At 41.0% G+C, this 21,193-nt stretch overlaps 1 protein-coding gene across 1 annotated transcript in view; it reads left to right on the forward strand.

Moving 5' to 3' along the window:
- Nucleotides 1-3,453: 3,453 nt before the first annotated feature.
- LOC141084657 (ileal sodium/bile acid cotransporter-like) overlaps nt 3,454-21,193 on the forward strand; it is a 40,029-nt gene continuing 22,289 nt past the window's right edge. Inside the window, exons 1-3 of the mRNA XM_073569479.1 lie at nt 3,454-3,851; nt 13,854-13,972; nt 20,299-20,387. Of these exons, the coding sequence (XP_073425580.1) occupies nt 3,454-3,851; nt 13,854-13,972; nt 20,299-20,387 (606 nt within the window). The remainder of the gene's footprint in view (nt 3,852-13,853; nt 13,973-20,298; nt 20,388-21,193) is intronic.

The raw sequence follows: 21,193 nt of genomic DNA on the forward strand, positions 1-21,193 counted from the left end.
GAAACAAAATTGCAGCCCTGCACCAGGCTGGGAAGACTGAATCTGCAATAGCCAACCAGCTTGGAGTGAAGAAATCAACTGTGGGAGCAATAATTAGAAAATGGAAGACATACAAGACCACTGATAATCTCCCTCGATCTGGTGCTCCACGCAAAATCCCACCCCGTGGGGTCAGAATGATCACAAGAACGGTGAGCAGAAATCCCAGAAACACGCGGGGGGACCTAGTGAATGAACTGCAGAGAGCTGGGACCAATGTAACAAGGCCTACCATAAGTAACACACTACGCCACCATGGACTCAGATCCTGCAGTGCCAGACGTGTCCCACTGCTTAAGCCTGTACATGTCCGGGCCCGTCTGAAGTTTGCTAGAGAGCATTTGGATGATCCAGAGGAGTTTTGGGAGAATGTCCTATGGTCTGATGAAACCAAACTGGAACTGTTTGGTAGAAACACAACTTGTCGTGTTTGGAGGAAAAAGAATACTGAGTTGCATCCATCAAACACCATACCTACTGTAAAGCATGGTGGTGGAAACATCATGCTTTGGGGCTGTTTCTCTGCAAAGGGTCCAGGACGACTGATCCGGGTACATGAAAGAATGAATGGGGCCATGTATCGTGAGATTTTGAGTGCAAACCTCCTTCCATCAGCAAGGGCATTGAAGATGAAACGTGGCTGGGTCTTTCAACATGACAATGATCCAAAGCACACCACCAGGGCAACGAAGGAGTGGCTTCGTAAGAAGCATTTCAAGGTCCTGGAGTGGCCTAGCCAGTCTCCAGATCTCAACCCTATAGAAAACCTTTGGAGGGAGTTGAAAGTCCGTGTTGCCAAGCGAAAAGCCAAAAACATCATTGCTCTAGAGGAGATCTGCATGGAGGAATGGGCCAACATACCAACAACAGTGTGTGGCAACCTTGTGAAGACTTACAGAAAACGTTTGACCTCTGTCATTGCCAACAAAGGATATATCACAAAGTATTGAGATGAAATTTTGTTTCTGACCAAATACTTATTTTCCACCATAATATGCAAATAAAATGAAAAAAAAACAGACAATGTGATTTTCTGGATTTTTTTTTCTCAGTTTGTCTCCCATAGTTGAGGTCTACCTATGATGTAAATTACAGAGGCCTCTCATCTTTTTAAGTGGTGGAACTTGCACTATTGCTGACTGACTAAATACTTTTTTTCCCCACTGTATGTTGTATGAATGTAGTATATATGTATTGTTGTGAGTTCATTCTCTGGTTTACCAGTTGTGAGTTCTCCTTCCAGACTCCCTCCGAGGCTGATTTGATCGGTGGAGATCAAACACCTGAGAATGAGGATGACGATTGGACCTCAGGAGGCTCAGATTGGATTTAAGACAGCCGACACACTATTCAGTTGCTGGTGATTCCTTCTGATTGTCAGGTCTTGGTTCTCAGCTCAGTTCCAGTCAGCTCAAGCTAAGTTCTCTTCTAATGTTCACACTTGACTTTGTTGTTCTATTCAGTTTTTTGTGTGGTCAGCCAGCCCCGCCTTGGGCTGTGCAGAATTTCCACTCTTATTTATCTGTATTTGCCAATTTGCTTTTTGTCCCTTATTAGATGGGCCTCTTTTTGCTCTGTCTCAGAATATTTCAGAGTGCTGATAGAGTGAGAGAAGTCTAGTGACTTCAGGGTTAATTTTGCTATTAGAAGTGTTGGACATTATTTTGTAGGGTTTTGGGCAGATTGCAGACAGTGTCTTTCCTTTCCTATCCTCTCTAGTTAGTTTGGGCCCCATCATTTGCCTAGCCTATTTTCCTACCTGTGTTTGTGTTTTCATCTTGTTTCACCGTCATTACATGTGTGGGGGCTGTCTATTCCTTTGGGGTCTGCTCTGGGGCAGTTAGTTTTCCCTTTTCTTGCTTTAGGCTTATTTAGTCCTCCGGCCGTGACGAGGCGTCTAGGTTCATCATAGGCACGCTCTACGACTGCTGCTAGTTGTGTGGTAGGATCAGGGATATGCAATCTGCATAGTTACCAACCTCTCTGGTTTTTCTGGGCTTAGCATGTTTAGGTTTTTTCCTCCTCACTGACCCATTCATAACAATGTAGTATGTATGTAGTATGTATGTATGTTGTATGAATGTAGTATATATGAAGTATGTATGTAGTATGTATGTATGTTGTATGAATGTAGTATATATGTAGTATGTATGTTTTTGTTTTTTTTTACATTCGACACATTAGCCGGATGATGGGACTACTACTGTCCCATCATTGGCTAATGTGTCAATCACTATCATTGTAGCAGGCATAGCCCGATGGGACTTGTAGTCCCATCGGACGATGCCTGCACTTACACAACCCCCGGCAGGCCCGTACAGACCCCCGGCAGGCCCGTACAGACCCCCGGCAGGCCTGCACAGACCCCCGACAGCCCGCACAGACCCCCGGCAGGCCCGCACAGACCCCCGACAGCCCGCACAGACCCCCGGCAGGCCCGCACACACCCCCGGCAGCCCGCACAGACCCCCGGCAGGCCCGTACAGACCCCTGACAGCCCGCACAGACCCCCGACAGCCTGCACAGACCCCCGGCAGGCCCGCACAGACCCCCGGCAGCCCGCACAGACCCCTGGCAGGCCCACACAGACCACCGAGAGGCCCGTACAGACCCCACCCGCACACACAGACACGCACAGTGTCCGCCCATGCACCACCCACACTCTTCCCCCCTCCCAAACTGGATGTGCAAGTAAAGAAAGGGTTTTTTTTAATTCCGATATTTCTGTCCCATTGACTTGAATGGGGTTTCCGGTATCGGAATCAGCAATACCCGATACTCTTTGGGTATCGGTCCGATCCAATCCGATACGATACTTCACGATATCGGATGGTATCGCTCAGCATTAGTCATGTCTCAACGATTTTTCACAGACGGCTTGGTCCACAAAAGAAATCAGACATGTGAACAGCCCCATAGATTATCAGAGGCACGAGTGTCATCTTTGAAAAACATGGATAGAACTCATAAGCGAAAAATAGATGTCTGAATGGCCCCAAACATTCAGTTTCAGCAGCCCTCATAGGCTTACTGGGGAAACAAGGACAGCTGGTATGTGTATTATCATTTGTGGAGCCTACAAAGAAAAACATTATGGGAATGGAATTAGTTTGTGACAAAACATTAGCTTGAAGTACAACTCTTTAACCAGCAAAGGTTTCATAAATAATTAAGCTCGAGGTTTCTTGTAAAATTTTACATCAAATATATCTCAAGAAGCTTACCTCTTGGCTCTGGTCTTTCCTGTTCTTCCTGATGCCCCACAGAGAGCTGATCTCATAATACATTTTTGTCACATTTTATTGGATGTAACATGTATATATACACAGGTGATCGGTGATCATGTACGACATGGCTCAGAATTTAGATATGAGCAGTTTCTTGTTCAATAGGTGGAAACTGAATTAAAAAGCCATGGATCTCCTAACATCAGGCAATGACAACATGTCTTATTGTCCAGAAAATGCTACCATTTGCAATGGCACCAGCTGTCTGATGCCCCCTGACAACTTTAATAAGATTCTTAACACTGTATTGTCTACAACAATCACAACATTGCTGGCTCTTGTCATGTTCTCCCTGGGCTGCAGTGTGGAATTTATGAAGTTTTGGAGCCATATTAGATGGCCATGGGGTATCATAGTGGGTTTTCTTTGTCAGTTTGGAATTATGCCAATTGCTGGTTTTGTGCTATCACTTGTATTTAATGTCCATCCTCTTCAAGCTATTGTTATTCTCATCATGGGATGTTGTCCGGGGGGCACTGGTTCCAATATCTTGTCTTACTGGGTGGACGGGGACATGGATTTAAGGTAAGATTGCATTATCTATTATATTTAACTATTTTTGTATGTATTTGTTTGTTCTTTCTTTTTTAACCTGCATTATTCAATTGTTTTCCCTGAGATAAGTGGTAGAGATAACTGATACTATAGCTATATTTTATAGGGGAATCTGGGCTGTAAAACTAGGAAAATAAAATGTTTGTTATTGAATAAGGTCTTTAAATTTAGTTAGAAAGGTAAAAAAAACAACAACATAGATTATAAAAAGAAATACTTTGTGTTTTTCTCCTTTTTGAGTAATGCAAACATTCTTGCTATGAAAATGTAAATCTCAAATTGAGATCAAAGTAATCAGCGGAGCACGGTCATTTTTTACACATGCATGTCCTCATTGCTGTACTCTTTAGAACTACTGTAAATCTACTGGTATGGAGTTTTAAACCTTTTTGTACATCTAATTTTAAGTATTTCCCCCTGTAGGTAGCTCATTATGAAAGGATTTACTGCTGGAATTGCTGTTATCAACTTTTTGTGTTTAGCTGGGAAGTAACTGGGCAGTTGAAAATTTAATTAGCAAAATTGCATTTTTTTTGTTTTTCATTGAAATAGTGGACATTCAATGAATCCATAGAGTCCACCAGTCCTCCAGAGCTGAAACCATCCTGCAGTCTCTCCTCTATGACCAATATTGGGAATCCCTGAATAAGTAAAATAGATAACCTTGTTAAAAAATCTATTAGGGTATGTGCACACGTTAAGTATTTGGTGTAGACATTTCTACACCATTTCTGCATCTTTTGGCAGGAAAAACAGAGTAAAATATGTGCATTTCTGTTGTATTTTTATGCATTTTTTACTTGCGTTTCTCGTGCAGATTTTTCCCCACTCATTATTATGAGTGAAATCTGCAGCAAAAATGCTGAAAGAATTGACAATTCCGCAGATTTAAATCTGCACCCACATCTGAATCAAATCTAGAAATCAAAAACAAGCAACATGTGCATGTCTCCTTCATTTTGCTAGCGTCAGGTTTTGTACCAAACCTGTGGAGTTAAAAAAGTCACAAAATGCAACAAAACTGCAACGTGTGCACAGGCCCGTATACTGCTGCAGCAGTTGGTGACATGATGTCAAGTACCTAAAAAAATTTTAAAAAAATAAAAAGTCGCACTCCATTATTTAAAATTTGCACAAGCAAAATACTTTTGATTTAGTGCATAGTACATAGTTATTAAGGTTGAAGGAAGACTTTAAGTCCATCTAGTTCAACCCATATCTTATCTTAACTTGCCCTAACATGTTGATCCAGAGGAAGGCAAAAAAAACCCATGTGGCAAACAGTAAGCTTCACATTGGGGAAAAAAATTCCATCCCGACTCCACATACGGCAATCAGACTAGCTCCCTGGATCAACACAATATTAAGGAAACTAGTGTATATACCCTTTAATATTATACTTTTCAAGAAAGGCATCCAGTCCCTTCTTAAATTTTATTAGGGAATCACTCCTTACAACATCATATGGCAGAGAGTTCCATAGTCTCACTGCTCTTACAGTAAAGAATCCGCGTTTGTGAGTATGCTTAAACCTTCTTTCCTCCAGAAGTAGAGGATGCCCCCTTGTCCCCGTCACAGGTCTAAGAGTAAAAAGATCACTAGAAAGGTCTTTGTACTGTCCCCGCATATATTTATACATTGTAATAAGATCACCCCTAAGTCTTCGATTTTCCAATCTAAATAACCCCGAGTGTAATAACCTGTCTTGGTATCGCAGACTTCCTAGTTCCCTAATAACCTTGGTCGCTCTTCTCTGCACCCGCTCCAGTTCAGCTATGTCTTTCTTATACACTGGAGACCAGAACTGTACACAGTATTCTAAGTGTGGTCGCACTAGTGACTTATATAGAGGTAAAATTATGTTCTCCTCATGAGCATCTATGCCTCTCTTAATGCATCCCATTATTTTATTTGCCTTTGCAGCAGCTGCCTGACACTGTACACTAAATGTGAGTTTGTCATCCACCCATACACCCAGGTCTTTTTCACTGACAGTTTTGCCCAGTGTTTTACAATTAAGCACATAATTATACATCTTGTTTGTTCCACCCAAGTGCATGACCTTACATTTATCCCCATTAAAGCTCATTTGCCATTTATCAGCCCAAGCTTCTAGTTTACATAAATCCTCCTGTAATATAAAATTGTCCTCCTCTGTATTGATTACCCTGCAGAGTTTAATGTCATCTGCAAATATTGAATTTCTACTCTCTATGCCCCCTACAAGGTCATTAATAAATATGTTAAAAAGAAGCGGGCCCAAAACTGACCCCTGTGGTACCCCACTGCTAACCGTGACCCAGTCCGTGAACCACCCTTTGCTTCCTATCCCTGAACCAGCTCTTAACCCACCTACACATATTTTCCCCTATCCCCATTGTTCTCATTTTATGTATTAACCTTTTGTGTGGCTCCGTATCAAAAGCTTTTGAAAAGTCCATGTACACCACGTCCACTGCATTCCCTTGGTCCAGTCCTGAACTTACCTCTTCATAAAAGCTTATCAGATTAGTCTGACAGGAACGGTCCCTTGTAAACCCATGTTGATATTGGGTCATGAGGTTATTCTTCTCCAGATACTCCAGTATAGTATCTCTTAGAAAACCCTCCAGGATTTTACCCACAGTTGAGGTTAAACTTTCTGGCCTATAATTTCCAAGTTCAGTTTTTGTCCCCTTTTTGAATATTTGCACCACATTTGCTATACGCCAGTCATGTGGTACAGACCCTGCTATTATGGAATCTTTAAAGATTAAAAATAATGGTCTATCTATGACTGTGCTTAATTCCTGCAGTACTCGGGGGTGTATCCCATCCGGGCCCGGGGATTTGTCAATTTTAGTGATTTTTAGATGCCGCCGTACTTCCTGCTGGGTTAAGCAGGTGACATTTAATGGAGAACTTTTATCCCTGATCATGTTATCCGTCATGGGATTTTCTTGTGTAAATACTGTTGAAAAAAAAGTCATTTAGCATATTGGCTTTTTCCTCATCCTCATCCACCATTTCACCCAGACTATTTTTAAGGGGCCCAACACTATCATTTTTTAGCTTCTTACTATTTATGTAGTTAAAGAATATTTTGGGATTATTTTTACTTTCTCTGGCAATGAGTCTCTGTCTCAATCTTTGCTGTCTTGATTTGCTTTTTACAGAATTTATTTAATTTTCTGTATTTAGTTAATGACTCATCACTACCTACTTGCTTTAATTCTCTAAATGCTTTATTTTTATCTCTTATTGCACCCCTTACAGCTCTATTTAGCCATAGTGGTCTCCTCCTATTTCTAGCATGTTTATTCCCATATGGTACAGTGGGGAAAAAAGTATTTAGTCAGTCAGCAATAGTGCAAGTTCCACCACTTAAAAAAGATGAGAGGCGTCTGTAATTTACATCATAGGTAGACCTCAACTATGGGAGACAAACTGAGAAAAAAAAATCCAGAAAATCACATTGTCTGTTTTTTTTTTCATTTTATTTGCATATTATGGTGGAAAATAAGTATTTGGTCAGAAACAAGCAATCAAGATTTCTGGCTCTCACAGACCTGTAACTTCTTCTTTAAGAGTCTCCTCTTTCCTCCACTCATTACCTGTAGTAATGGCACCTGTTTAAACTTGTTATCAGTATAAAAAGACACCTGTGCACACCCTCAAACAGTCTGACTCCAAACTCCACTATGGTGAAGACCAAAGAGCTGTCAAAGGACACCAGAAACAAAATTGTCGCCCTGCACCAGGCTGGGAAGACTAAATCTGCAATAGCCAACCAGCTTGGAGTGAAGAAATCAACTGTGGGAGCAATAATTAGAAAATGGAAGACATACAAGACCACTGATAATCTCCCTCGATCTGGTGCTCCACGCAAAATCCCACCCCGTGGGGTCAGAATGATCACAAGAACGGTGAGCAAAAATCCCTGAACCACGCGGGGGGGACCTAGTGAATGAACTGCAGAGAGCTGGGACCAATGTAACAAGGCCTACCATAAGTAACACACTACGCCACCATGGACTCAGATCCTGCAGTGCCAGATGTGTCCCACTGCTTAAGCCTGTACATGTCCGGGCCCGTCTGAAGTTTGCTAGAGAGCATTTGGATGATCCAGAGGAGTTTTGGGAGAATGTCCTATGGTCTGATGAAACCAAACTGGAACTGTTTGGTAGAAACACAACTTGTCGTGTTTGGAGGAAAAAGAATACTGAGTTGCATCCATCAAACACCATACCTACTGTAAAGCATGGTGGTGGAAACATCATGCTTTGGGGCTGTTTCTCTGCAAAGGGGCCAGGACGACTGATCCGGGTACATGAAAGAATGAATGGGGCCATGTATCGTGAGATTTTGAGTGCAAACCTCCTTCCATCAGCAAGGGCATTGAAGATGAAATGTGGCTGGGTCTTTCAACATGACAATGATCCAAAGCACACCGCCAGGGCAACGAAGGAGTGGCTTCGTAAGAAGCATTTCAAGGTCCTGGAGTGGCCTAGCCAGTCTCCAGATCTCAACCCTATAGAAAACCTTTGGAGGGAGTTGAAAGTCCGTGTTGCCAAGCGAAAAGCCAAAAACATCACTGCTCTAGAGGAGATCTGCATGGAGGAATGGGCCAACATACCAACAACAGTGTGTGGCAACCTTGTGAAGACTTACAGAAAACGTTTGACCTCTGTCATTGCCAACAAAGGATATATCACAAAGTATTGAGATGAAATTTTGTTTCTGACCAAATACTTATTTTCCACCATAATATGCAAATAAAATGAAAAAAAAACAGACAATGTGATTTTCTGGATTTTTTTTCTCAGTTTGTCTCCCATAGTTGAGGTCTACCTATGATGTAAATTACAGACGCCTCTCATCTTTTTAAATGGTGGAACTTGCACTATTGCTGACTGACTAAATACTTTTTTCCCCACTGTATATATTGTGCACAGGTCCTATTCAGGATGCTAATAAACGTCTCCCATTTTCTTTGTGTATTTTTATGTCTCAGGAAATCGTCCCAGTTAATTGCACCAAGATCATCTCTCATCCGTTGGAAATTTGCCTTCCTGAAGTTTAGTGTCCTTGTAACCCCTCTACTACACATCTTATTAAAGGATACATGAAAACATATTAATTTGTGATCACTATTACCCAAGTGACCCTCAACCCTTACTGTTGTGAGTTCATTTTCCCCTCCGTCACTGAGGCCTGGTGAACTCCCTATTCTAGTGAAGGAAGGTAGTGAGCCTGATTATCAGGCACCTGGGACTAATGAAGACGATTGGCTGAGTGGAGTCACTGACTGGATTTAAGGCAGCCTACGCCCTTTCTGCCCTGCGGGTGATTTCTCTGTGGACACTTGGAGACCAGTCTGATTCCTGCTCTCCTAAAGCTAAGTTTTCTGTTTTGCCTTTTGCATCTAAGATTTGTTTTTGTTTTTCTTGCTTTTTGGATTCTGCCACTCCCTGCTGGAGTGTGCAGTGTTCCGTGAGCTCTGTCTTCTGAAAGTACCTGAGTGCTGATTTAGTTTTTGAAGCTTAGTTGCTTCAAGGCCATTTTTATATCAGCTTGTTGGCTTTTGTCTCTGATAGGGTTTTGGCAGATTGCAAACAGCAGCCTTCCTATCCGTTCCTATCTAGGTAGTTTTTGGGCCCCGTCTTTGCTCAGCCTGTCTTTCTGTCTGTGTAAGTGTTTTCATCTTGCTTCACAGTCATTATATGTGGGGGCTGCCATTGCTTTGGGGTCTGCTCTGGGGCAGTTAGATTTCCCCTTTCCTTCTTTAGGCCTATGTATCTCTCCGGCTGTGATCGAGGGGTCTAGGTCATCGTAGGAACCCCCCTCGGCTACTGCTAGTTGTGTTGATAGGTTCAGGGGTCTGCAATCTGATAGTTGCCAACTTCTCTGGTTTTCAGGACTTCGCTAGCATTTCTGTTTTTGCCTCCTATGGTGACTCAATCATAACACCTTACATTTGATATGCGGTCTGGCCTGTTGGTTAATATTAGGTCTAGCAGTGCCCCCCCTCTTGTTGGGTCCTGAACCAGTTGTGAAAGGTAATTGTCTCTCATAGTTGTCAAAAACCTATTACCTTTGCTGGAACTGCAGGTTTCGGTTCCCCAATGTATTTCAGGGTAGTTGAAGTCCTCCTTAATAATGACTTATCCTTGAGTCGCAGCTTCATCTATTTGCTTTATGAGGATATTCTCTGTTGCTTCCATTATTTTTGGAGACTTATAACAAACCCCTATCAGTAATTTATTATTTTCCCCCCTCCCCTTATCTCTACCCACAGGGACTCTACAATTTCATTAGATTCATATATATTATCATGAAGGATGGGTTTTAAGGATGATTTTACATATAACACACGCCTCCCCCTCGTTTATTTGTTCGGTCATTTCTGAAAAGACTATAGCCCTGTAAATTAACCGCCCAGTCATGGCTCTCGTCCAGCCATGTCTCAGATATCCCCACCATGTCATAATTATGTTCCAACAACATTAACTCCAATTCCTCCATTTTGTTGGCGAGGCTTCTGTCATTAGTATACATGCACTTTATGTATCTCTCTGTACCTCTATTCTTTCTAAATTATTAACTGTTCTAACCCCACCCCCCATGCCACCCCCACCCCCAATTTCATTATTTGCGCCCAGGTCTCTATCTGCACTGTATTCCCCTCCTATAAAAGGAATACCCTCCCCCCCGTCCCTAGTTTAAACACTCCTCCAACCTTCTAGCCATTTTCTCCCCCAGCACAGCTGCACCCTCCCCATTTGACTGAAAAATAAATTTAGCTAATAAATGTGGGTATAACTATCAGGATAGTAGGAATAGTAGCTACAATGAATCCGAGAAATTAAGGCGGAATATCGTAACTGTAGATTATAGAAGGTGAGAGTGTCTTTCAGTGATTTGCATTCACTTTAACAAAGGAAAGGAAGAGAATACAGAGCAATTTGAATTTTCATGTTGCACCCATATTTGAAGGTTTTGGGAAAAAATTACACAACAAGGCTGTTTGCCCAATTTGCGCTTTTTAAGCGTTTCTGCCGCGTTTTTGCTGCTGCGGAAATGCTTAAAAAACACATTCCCATGCAATCCTATGGGATTCCGCAGTTGCTGTGCCCATGCTGCGTATTTTCCCGCTGCAGAATCGCATAGTGGTAAAATTCAAAGCATGTCCATTAATTCTGCGGAATCATGGCGATTCCGCCGACATAGGAATGCATTGAAACGCGCACTTTACACATGTGGCTATGCCCACCATGCATAAAGTAAGCGCTTAATTTGAGACTCTCCTTCATGCCCTGGGTACCATATTCCTGTAAAAAATAGAATTAAAATAAAAAATAGAGATATACTCACCCTCTGTCGGCCTCTGGAGTCCTTCCCGCCCTCAGCGACGCTGCCAGCAACTTCCATTCCCAGGGATGCATTGCGTAAATCACCTCTGATGACGTAGCGGTCTCGCGAGACTGCTACATCATCAGAGGTTATTCACGCAATGCATCCCTGGGAAAGTAAGTTGCCGCCAGCGCCGATGAAGACCGGGATCGCCGCTGAGGAGATCGGGGGTCGGCAGGAGGTGAGTATACCCCTATTTTTTATTTTTTTTATTATTTTTAACATTCTATCTTTTACTATTGATGCTGCATTCATTTATATGTGTCCCATCTGCCAAACTCATAGCTAATAAAGCAGGAAAATGGGACACTAGATAAAAGAGAGATGACTTCATAGAGAGAAATATGAAAAAAGCTTAGTTTTCATTAACTTTTATCCCATTTATGTTTTTTTTCCTAAAAAGATTTGCAGTTATATAAAATAAATATATTCAAAGAATTGAAGTGAAATATAAACTTTACATTGAAAAAAATAAAAAATCAATTCAGTTTACATTTTTTAGAGGAATGTATCTATCATAGAAAAATGTGGTAATTGTGCCTAGATTACTGATTTGAGGATTCAATCCATGTTGGGAGTAAATGTTTAACACCTTAAGGTTATATATCTACAACGCAGAACCAACAGTTTTTCAACATTAATACATTTTGCTTTTGAGATATTTAAATATTACTAGGTTTACTAATTTGACTTAGAGGCCTAATCATTCATTTATAGACCTCAGTGGAAAAATGGAACCATTACAAATGGAGGAATTCTGGTTTTTTTTTTTAAAGTACAATATTTGCTCTGAAAATGAGCAATAAGCATTCTGAGACAAGATCTTATCAGAGAAAGTATCTTCTTAGCTGGTATGAGATAAGGCTTGAGATAAGTCCATTTTACCTTATCTACTGCATACATTTAAATCTTCTCATATCTCAGGAGATATGGCGATAAGTGCGCAGGAAGCTTCTCTTCTTCTATCTGTCGTGAATTCACCAGAGAGCAATGGTGCAAACAGAATGGGGATGTCAGAGCCATTGACATGCACTAGATGGGCAAAATTAATGAAAACATCTCTTAAATTCAGGTTTTTTCATTCAGTCCCATCCCGACAACTGTATAAAAGCAGCTAGCCATGCAGGCTGCCTTTACAAACATGTGTAAAAGAATTAATATTATGCCTGCTTATATAGTGGTAACATATTTTTTTTAATTATTTTTTTCTTATTCCAGAGGGTGCTGCCATATGTATTTGATTATTTGGAATGTCTAATAGAAGTACATTTAAACAAAGTAAATGTGGCATACAAAGGGCAGAGGAGTGTAGGGGTGGTCACCCATACTTTGGCCATAATAGTTGTGCACTGCGCACACTCACTGGCATACGCAGATCACAGCTTTTACTTTCCTGGAAGGGAAGCCTGATCATGCTGACCCTATGGTGGCAAGGATTGGTAACAGCAATATAGTTTGTCAGCGCCTGCTTCGAGCAATATGGGTCTTGGTCGGCGCGGATATGGTAGAACCAGAGGATTGTGTTGCTGCTCAAAGGAGCTTGTGAGAAAACTGACCGTCTGGAGGAAATCTCTTGTGTCTGAACACTAAAAAAGGTAGTGGTGGGGTAGAAATCCAGCGGGAAACAAAGTGGTTGTTCCATGAAGCAACAACTGCCAGGGTTCTCCCAAGCTTCAATGAGCAATGTCTCTATCTACAATGCAGGGGAAATCATGGCACTTTGAGTCCAAGCTATATCCTATCCCCTCCTTTTGCCTAGCCAGAAGTCCAGAGGAAACGAGACGTCATATTACAGGGAGCTCAGGGGCGAACATAGACATTAGAGGGTCTGTGCAAGAACAGTATGTTGGCTCTTTGCAGTCCATGTGTCTGCTGCTTTGGAGATGGAATTGGCCTCCCTTGCCTCTCGGTTCCCTGAGCAGCTGCACAGTTTACAATGTTACGTCCACCCCTGAGTGATCTGCCCCGGCCCACGTTTGCAGCAATCATAATGATAGTTTACATCACTATTGCTTTTCTAGGCAAATGTGAGCAGCTGCTCTCAATAGTGGCTAACAATGGATATATTAAATACAAAAAAAAATAATTTTCCAAATTATCTCCAATTTTAAAAATAAAACAACATATTACAAAAAGTGAAAAAAAGGTCTAAAATATAATTAATAATACGTATGTTTATTGTTTTACAACACTTCTGACAGCAGACACTACTACTACTATTTGCTGACAGCTCACTTAAAAACTAATACCGTAATGCTGCGATAAGGAAGCACTGTGACCCTTCAGCATTGACATTGTTTAGGGACAGAAAAACTAATATATCTGTGGCATACCGTTGTGTAAGGGTGGTGGGTTAACCCCTTGCATACAGCCAGACTTGAAGCTACTAGATGATTATCATTTTACTGTATTCAACTTTTAGTAAACATTGACAATTACATTATTGTGAAAGTGACAATAGTTTATTTTTTCAAAACATTTTGTACTAGTCAAAGAATCAAGAAATTTTTAAAGCTAGTATATTTTACTTACTATTACTATTTTATTCACTATCTTACCTGGTATTTGTATTTTTTGCAGTTTAAGCATGACCACTTGTTCAACATTATTTGCACTTGGTATGATGCCACTATGCCTATTTATATACACCAAAAAATGGGTTGATTCCAATGCCATCGTTATACCATACGATAGTATAGGTAAGTAAGAAAATAAAAACTAAAATCTTTTATTTTTCACCTACTCCTGATTTATTCTTTAAAATTGCATTCAATGCTTTGAACAATCAAATTTTTTAGAAGAGTTGCCCAATGAAAACCTGAACACAGGTTTTCCTGTGGGTGAGGTCGAGGCAAAAAAGTGTTCTTTTTTCCTTCAGCACCACTAGAGGAGAAACGAGGCATTACACATTGTCCAATTTTCCAGAGCAGAAATATTTTGGTAACTAATCTGAGTTCTAGGTAATGCATTAGGGTCCAAAGGGAAATCCTCTACTAACTATCCTAATGTAGTATTTAAAATGAGTTTTCTAAACCAATTACTTCCATTTCATGATTCTACCAGGGGCTTCAGGATCAGCAGAGGGAGCAGTAAAATATTTACTAATTCATTCCTTACTGTTTTATCTTTTCTTTGACACGTAAACTCATTGGCTTGGAATTTATTATTTTAAAGTCTTTCCTTGAAAAGTGCAGAGTAATCAGATAACACACTTACATTATTCACATAGTGATTTTTGAGGGCACTGGGATATTGACTTTAGGAAATAGTAGAAGCAAATCAAGCTCAGGTGATAAATAGAATAGATAAAGGTATGTATTATTACAACTGATTAACGCCGGCTTGAGGTTATTGGACAAGGAAAATTAAGTGAGTTGAGAGGTAAGGATACTTTCTCAGCATACTGATCAGTTTCATCTGAAACACAATGTAATGTAAGGTCAAACTTACCAATATAGCAAACATGATGTAAACATTTTTAGCAAATGTGTTAAATCCCATCAATATCAGTAGGGCTTACCCTTGTATATGTGTATGGTGGCCTCCTGACATATGATATCAGGACAGAGAGAAAGAACTAGCTTTTGGAATTTCAAAGACTGACTCTTTTGCTCCAAGTGGAGTTAAGCTGTTGTCAGAGGTGTGGGGGAGGGTGGAGGAGGACAGAAGAGTCTGAAGGACCAAGAAGTCTGAAGGAGGAAAAAGGAGATTGGAGGACAAAAGAGTCTGAAGGAAGATAGAGAAGTCTGTAGAGGCCCCTTTACATTTAGCGATGTACCAGCGATCCGACCACTATACGACCCGGTCAGGATCGCTGGTGCAATGCTAAATGGTCGCTAGTGAGCTGCCAAACAGGCAGATCTCACTAGCGATGTAGCAACGCAGCAGCGGTCGTTACTTACCTTTCACACGCAGCGATGCTGACGTCCTCCCGCCCGAGTCCACAAGTCGCTCGTCGGCACCAGCAGGAAGCGCCCAACGAGAAATGGACCCGGCCGATCTCGCGCGATCAGCGACAGACAGCGGGGGAGCCGGTCGGAGGTAAGTATCACACATAGCGATATTGCTAGCGATACTGCTATGTGTAAAGCCCCCTTAAGAGGACAGAAAACTCTACAAGGACTGAGGGGTCTGGAGAATAAAGGAGTCTAGAAGAGGTTAGAGGAGTCTGGAGGACACAGGAGGTTGGAGGAAGATAGAGGAATCTCAAGGAAGACAGAGGAGTCTGGACGATGAGAGAGGAATTTCTATGACAGAAGAGCCTGACGGAGAAAAGATAAGTCTCTAGGAAAACAAAGGAGTCTGGAGGAGGACAGAGGAGCCTGTATGGGAACAGAGAAGTCTCTAAGGGGACAGAAGAGTCTGAAGGAGGATAGAGGAGTCTGGCAGCATCTCTCTCATAGAGAATACAGGAGAGCTCAGTTGAGCTCTCCTGTGACGCAGATTCTTTACTGTAAGAACAGTGAGGCTATGGAACTCTCTGCCGTATGATGTTGTAATGACTGATTCACTACTAAAAGTTAAGAAGGGACTGAATTCCTTTCTTGAAAAGTATAATGTTACAGGGTATGTATACTAGATTCCTTGATAGGGCGTTGATCCAGGGAACTAGTCTGATTGCCGTATGTGGAGTCGGGAAGGAATTTTTTTCCCCAATTAGGAGATAAGTATTTGCCGCATGTTTTTTTTTTTGCCTTCCTCTGGATCAAAAGGTTAGGCTATGGGTTGAACTAGATGGACTTAAAGTCTCCCTTCTACCTTAAATAATATATGTTACTATGTTACTATGTAATGTGCATAACCAACCTAATGTGCATAACTGGCTTAAGCCCCTGCATGCAATAATTGCCCCACTGAAGATGTAAATACTGAACTATATTGCCGAACAAGCTGCCTTTTAGTCCACGGTGGCATTTTAGCAGATTTTAATTGTATATGGACTGACTTTGTATATTAACATTGCTGTGCAGTGTGGGACTTTCCAACTGTTTTGAAGATATGAGTCTTTATTTTCCAACATGCTTTCATGGCTTCTTGGACCCTATTGCTTAATAACAGCTGGAGAGTGAGATGGTACTGACCATTTTTGTAACGTCATATTCATTTCTACACTTATAATTAGTACTTCAAGTTAGTGCAAAAAAGGTTCAACTTTTACTTTTTGACTATGGCAAGCATTAAAGCACAGGTTTCTCTTGGATTAAGTAATGGTGAAACGACACTTCAATTCTGTTTACAAGTGGGTCCTAAAGGACAGCATTTGTAGTAATCCAAGCATAATAAAGGAGTTGTCTCATAAAGACCACTTGTTTTCAGACTACTGGCCAGTTGCTGGTCAACTTTCATTCAGATTAAGAAATCCTTGGCAATGGGTCGTTATAACCAAAGTAAACTCTATGATGTCCAAATGCCTACTAGGACAACATTCTATCTAAGTGTTGCAAAAGAGACGCGTTTAACCCTTTCCCATTTGACGTACCTATACCTCATGGTCAGAAAGGAGTTCCCAACCGATGACATACAGGTACGTCAAGGCGATCATGCACGTCACAGGAACTATGCCCCCAAAATCAGCTTATTTGATATTTGAGCCCCAGCTCTCACAGCCAGAAGCGGTGTCCGCACCAGGATGTTTAAACCCCTAAATGCTGTGATCGATATCAATCACAACATTTAGGAGGATGGGATAGGACTCCCTCTCCTATCATGACGACCTCTGGGTGTGCCAGATACAGCAAGTCTGTTGAACCATGCTGAGAGCATGGTCTAAGAAGCTTCTGTCAGTTTAACACTGACTGGTATAAAGCATTGGAATGCATTATACCAGCAGTCAGAGTGATAAAAGTTAAAGTCCCATAGAGGGATAAAGTAAAAAAGTAAAAAAAAATTGTAAAAATATATTGCCCTGTTTTTTTATTTGCCTTTTATTTGCAATGCTGTTAATGACCAGAGATGCTTTTCTGCCTTCCGAAAATAATCCTTTGTTGCGGCCTTCAGGAAGCGAGATCATGTTCCCCTCTGATAAATGATGTAAGCCACCATTGTTCGATTGTCCAACAGCATACAAACATGACTACTTTGGGGAGATGCTAGATATTTCTCAGTCGACATTTCACTGCTAGAAGTTCTTCAAGATGGATTAACTTCTCTTCTCATGTTCTGAATAAACACCCTGGAATGCACAGTTTCTCAGATGCGCTGCCCATCAACTTATACTTGCATCTGTAGTTATAACATCCGTAATCTGGTATACCAATAGGACCCCTACTGACAGATTCTCTACACTTAGCCACCTTAAGAGAGCATTGGTTATCACTGAAGAAAGACTTAGCTTTCCTTCCAAGCACCCTCTGGGCTGTCTGTCGCCTATCAGAATCTCTTGCTGCAATTGTCTGGTATGAAATTTGGCCCATAGTACTGCTGGGACACATGAGGTCAAGGTCCTTAACAAAGACATTGCCTTTTTGAGTGTCACGGTAGGATTGTTAACTGCCGCGGATACCAAGGCTACCACACCCTGTATTTTCTTATCTGGTTGGAAATAAATCTGACTTACTGAAGCTAAGATTAGATCTAAAAAGAATGATTTTTTTATTTAGCTTTGATTTTTTTTTTAGGTTTAGAGGCTAACCCAATTCCTCCAAGATGGCTCTGACCCTTGCTAGCTGTAAGTTGCAGTGTCCTACTGATCAGCCAACAATTAGCAAATCACCCAAGTATGGAATTATTAGTGTCCTGCTGCTGAAGATGCGCTGTAATTTCCACTATGATTTTCGAAAATACTGTCGTGGCCATGAGCAGACCGAAGGGCAAGGCCCTGAACTGAAAATTTCTGACTTTTTTGTTTATGAATAGGGCCACCCTTAGGAATTTCTGGTCTCTTCCATGGATCGGGACATTGTGGTATGCATCTTTCAGGTCCAGCACACTCATGTAACAATCTGTAAAGAGATGTTTTATAGCCAATTTTATTGACTCCATCTGGCCTCTTTATAGAAAAGGGGAAATAGAATGCCTTTTTTCCTTCTTCCATTGGTACCTCTATGAGAACTTGTTTCTGAACTAGATTCAAAATTTCTGCATCCAGGGCTCAGATTCCTGGGTTATATTACTGTGACTGTTCACAGAGGAACAGTCTGAAATTCCAACCTCAGGCCTGATTCCACTACACCTAGAATCCAACCATTGGATGAAATTCTTGCTCAGGCAGGGAGGAAGAAGGAAGGCCTTCCCCCTACAGGGGGGAATGGTGTCACTGAGAAAGACTTCCTTCCCCCTATGGAGGGACACCCAACCATGAATCCTCTATTTTTTCCTTTTTTGTCTTCCCATTTTCCTTGATCCCTAGGAGGTCTTTTCCAGCCGTACCTTCTCCTCTGAAAGGACCTTTTATACTCTGGGATGGACAGATTAGGAAATCTCTTCTTTCAATCATCAGCTTTGTCCAGGATGTCAAAGAGATACTCTCCATCATTCAGAATGGAACATGGCTTAGTTTTAGACTGGACATCCTCCAGCCTAAATTTGAGCTATAGTGCCTTACGAGAGGCGTTAAAGAGGCCCGCTGACTTGGCTGCCAGCCTTACCGAGTCTGCTGAGACATATGCAAGAAAGGCTGCTGCTCTCTGCATCAATGGTAGATTGGCCAGAATCTTTTCTCTCTAAACATTATCCATTAGTTTGACATCCAGTTTTTCATCCAGATCATCATAGATCTGGCTGTACAGTTCACCGAGATATCCGGTTTCTGGAGGATTCCCAGGCCTTAGGCATCCATTAACCTTCCTAACCAGTGAGTCTTTCAGGATACTCAAGTCTTCAAAGGGCAACATAGATTTTCTGGACTATTTGGCCACTACTATGTCTATCAGGGCCTTCTCCTCCTCACTAAAGGGGTACCTTTTTCCATTTGAAGACGAGGATAGCGAACGTTTCTTTTCCGTTTTTTTACATTCTTTTTTAATGAGAGCTTGAATTTTCTCATTTATTGGAAATGTACGCATCTTCTTCTGCTCTAATCCCCCAAACATAATATCCTGTACCGATTTGAGGGTTTTAGCATGATACCCATGGTAGACCTTACAGCCTTGTCTGACCTGTCTGTGTCTTCTAAAGGGAAGCACGGTCTACCCCCTATACCGACATCAGAGAATGAAGAAGAAGAATCAGATGCACATTCACATTCTGACATCACTGATTCATCCAAATCAGATTATAATATTCTGGGTTTTTTCTCCCCTCCGTAAGAAGCATTTCAAGTTCTTGGAGTGGCCTAGCCAGTCTCCAGACCTGAACCCAATAGAATGTTGCCCAGCGACAGTCCCATAACCTGAAAGATCTGGAGAAGATCTGTATGGAGGAGTGGGACAAAATCCCTGCTGCAGTGTCAAGAACTACAGGAAACATCGGACCTCTGTAACTGCAAACAAAGTTTCTGCACCAAATATTAAGTTCTGTTTTGCTATTGTATTAAATACTTATTTCATGCAATAAAATGCTAATTAATTATGTAAAAATCATACAATGTGATTTTCTGGGTTTTTTTTAAGATTCAGTCTCTCACAGTTGAAGTGTACCTATGATAAAAATTAGAGAATTCTCCATTCTTTGTAGAGGGGAAAACTTGTACAATCAGCAGTGTATCAAATACTTATTTTCTCCACTGTATGTTGAAGCATTCCAGAGTTATTACCTCATAATGTGACACTGGTCAGAATTGTAAAATTTGGCCTGGTAAGGAGGTGAAAACAGGCTTGGGAGTTGAAGAGGTTAATTAAAATGAGTTTCTGCCATTTATAAATTATCTCATTGAACTCAACTCTATTCTGTTTATTATTTAGCTATTTCTACAACTTTTCTCTGTTAATCAAGCATTTTTCAAAATCATCAATATTGAAAGTTGACCAATGGTATGACAGAGAAAATTACTACTGTACATTTACATATAGAATATCAAGATTTATGCCTGGCAGGGTGAATCTCTCTGACTGTTAATACTTACAACATGATTTTCTCTTTATATTAGGTATTTCTTTGGTAACGCTAGTAGTCCCTGTTGGAATTGGAATGTTTGTAAACTATAAGTGGCCCAAACAAGCAAAGATAATATTAAAGGTATGGAAAGCAATTTTGAAGAATATTGGATGCATACACATACTGTACACCACATACAAGTGGATCCTACATGAGTTAACCTGTTCAGCTGGAACAAGGTCTTTTGATAGAGGTGTGAACACTGCTTGAAAGTGCCCATCATCAGTGGTGTGAATATAGAAATCACATCCTTCAAATTTCCAACAAGCCCAAATACCTGAGGCCCACAGTGCCAAATATCACATCCGTTACTGGAGTAACTACCGGTAGAATAGCTATGAAAATATGGTTTCCATTAGATGAGGCTCCTCCATATAATTGTGCAGTAGGGTCCATTTGACTAGATCCTTATGCAATTCAAAATCAAGACACTTGAGAGTGAATGTAAAATTAAATGTAGGTTTTGGATTTGGGGTCTCTATTAATTTATGGGTCTTTCATGTTATATACAGGATATATTAAGGGGCCAGTTTTATTAATGGGTGGATTTATTACAGAGGATTCAATTGGGAGCCTAAACCACGTTTGAGGATTAAATTTTGATAGTTTGGTCATTTTGGGATCTTTCCGAGTAAACCTTGTCACTCGTGGGATGGCTTTTACACATTTTTTTAATTAAGTACTCAATGTTATTTATGTTCACTATTGCTTTTTACTTACTTACAGCAGGGTATATATTCATTTTATTTCTATCATAGGTTTTGTCTGTTCAATGGCCTGTGTGAACATGCTCCTACATGTTGCATGAATGCCAGCTTGTACTCCAGTTCATTTCTTTTGATTTTGCTTTAGGTTCTTTCACTCAGTGCACACAAGGTCATGGCCTC

The sequence above is a fragment of the Dendrobates tinctorius genome, unplaced genomic scaffold (genome assembly GCF_039654945.1).
Source record: "Dendrobates tinctorius isolate UK_male_01 unplaced genomic scaffold, ASM3965494v1 ptg000026l, whole genome shotgun sequence".
In the NCBI taxonomy this organism is placed as follows: Eukaryota; Metazoa; Chordata; class Amphibia; order Anura; family Dendrobatidae; genus Dendrobates; species Dendrobates tinctorius.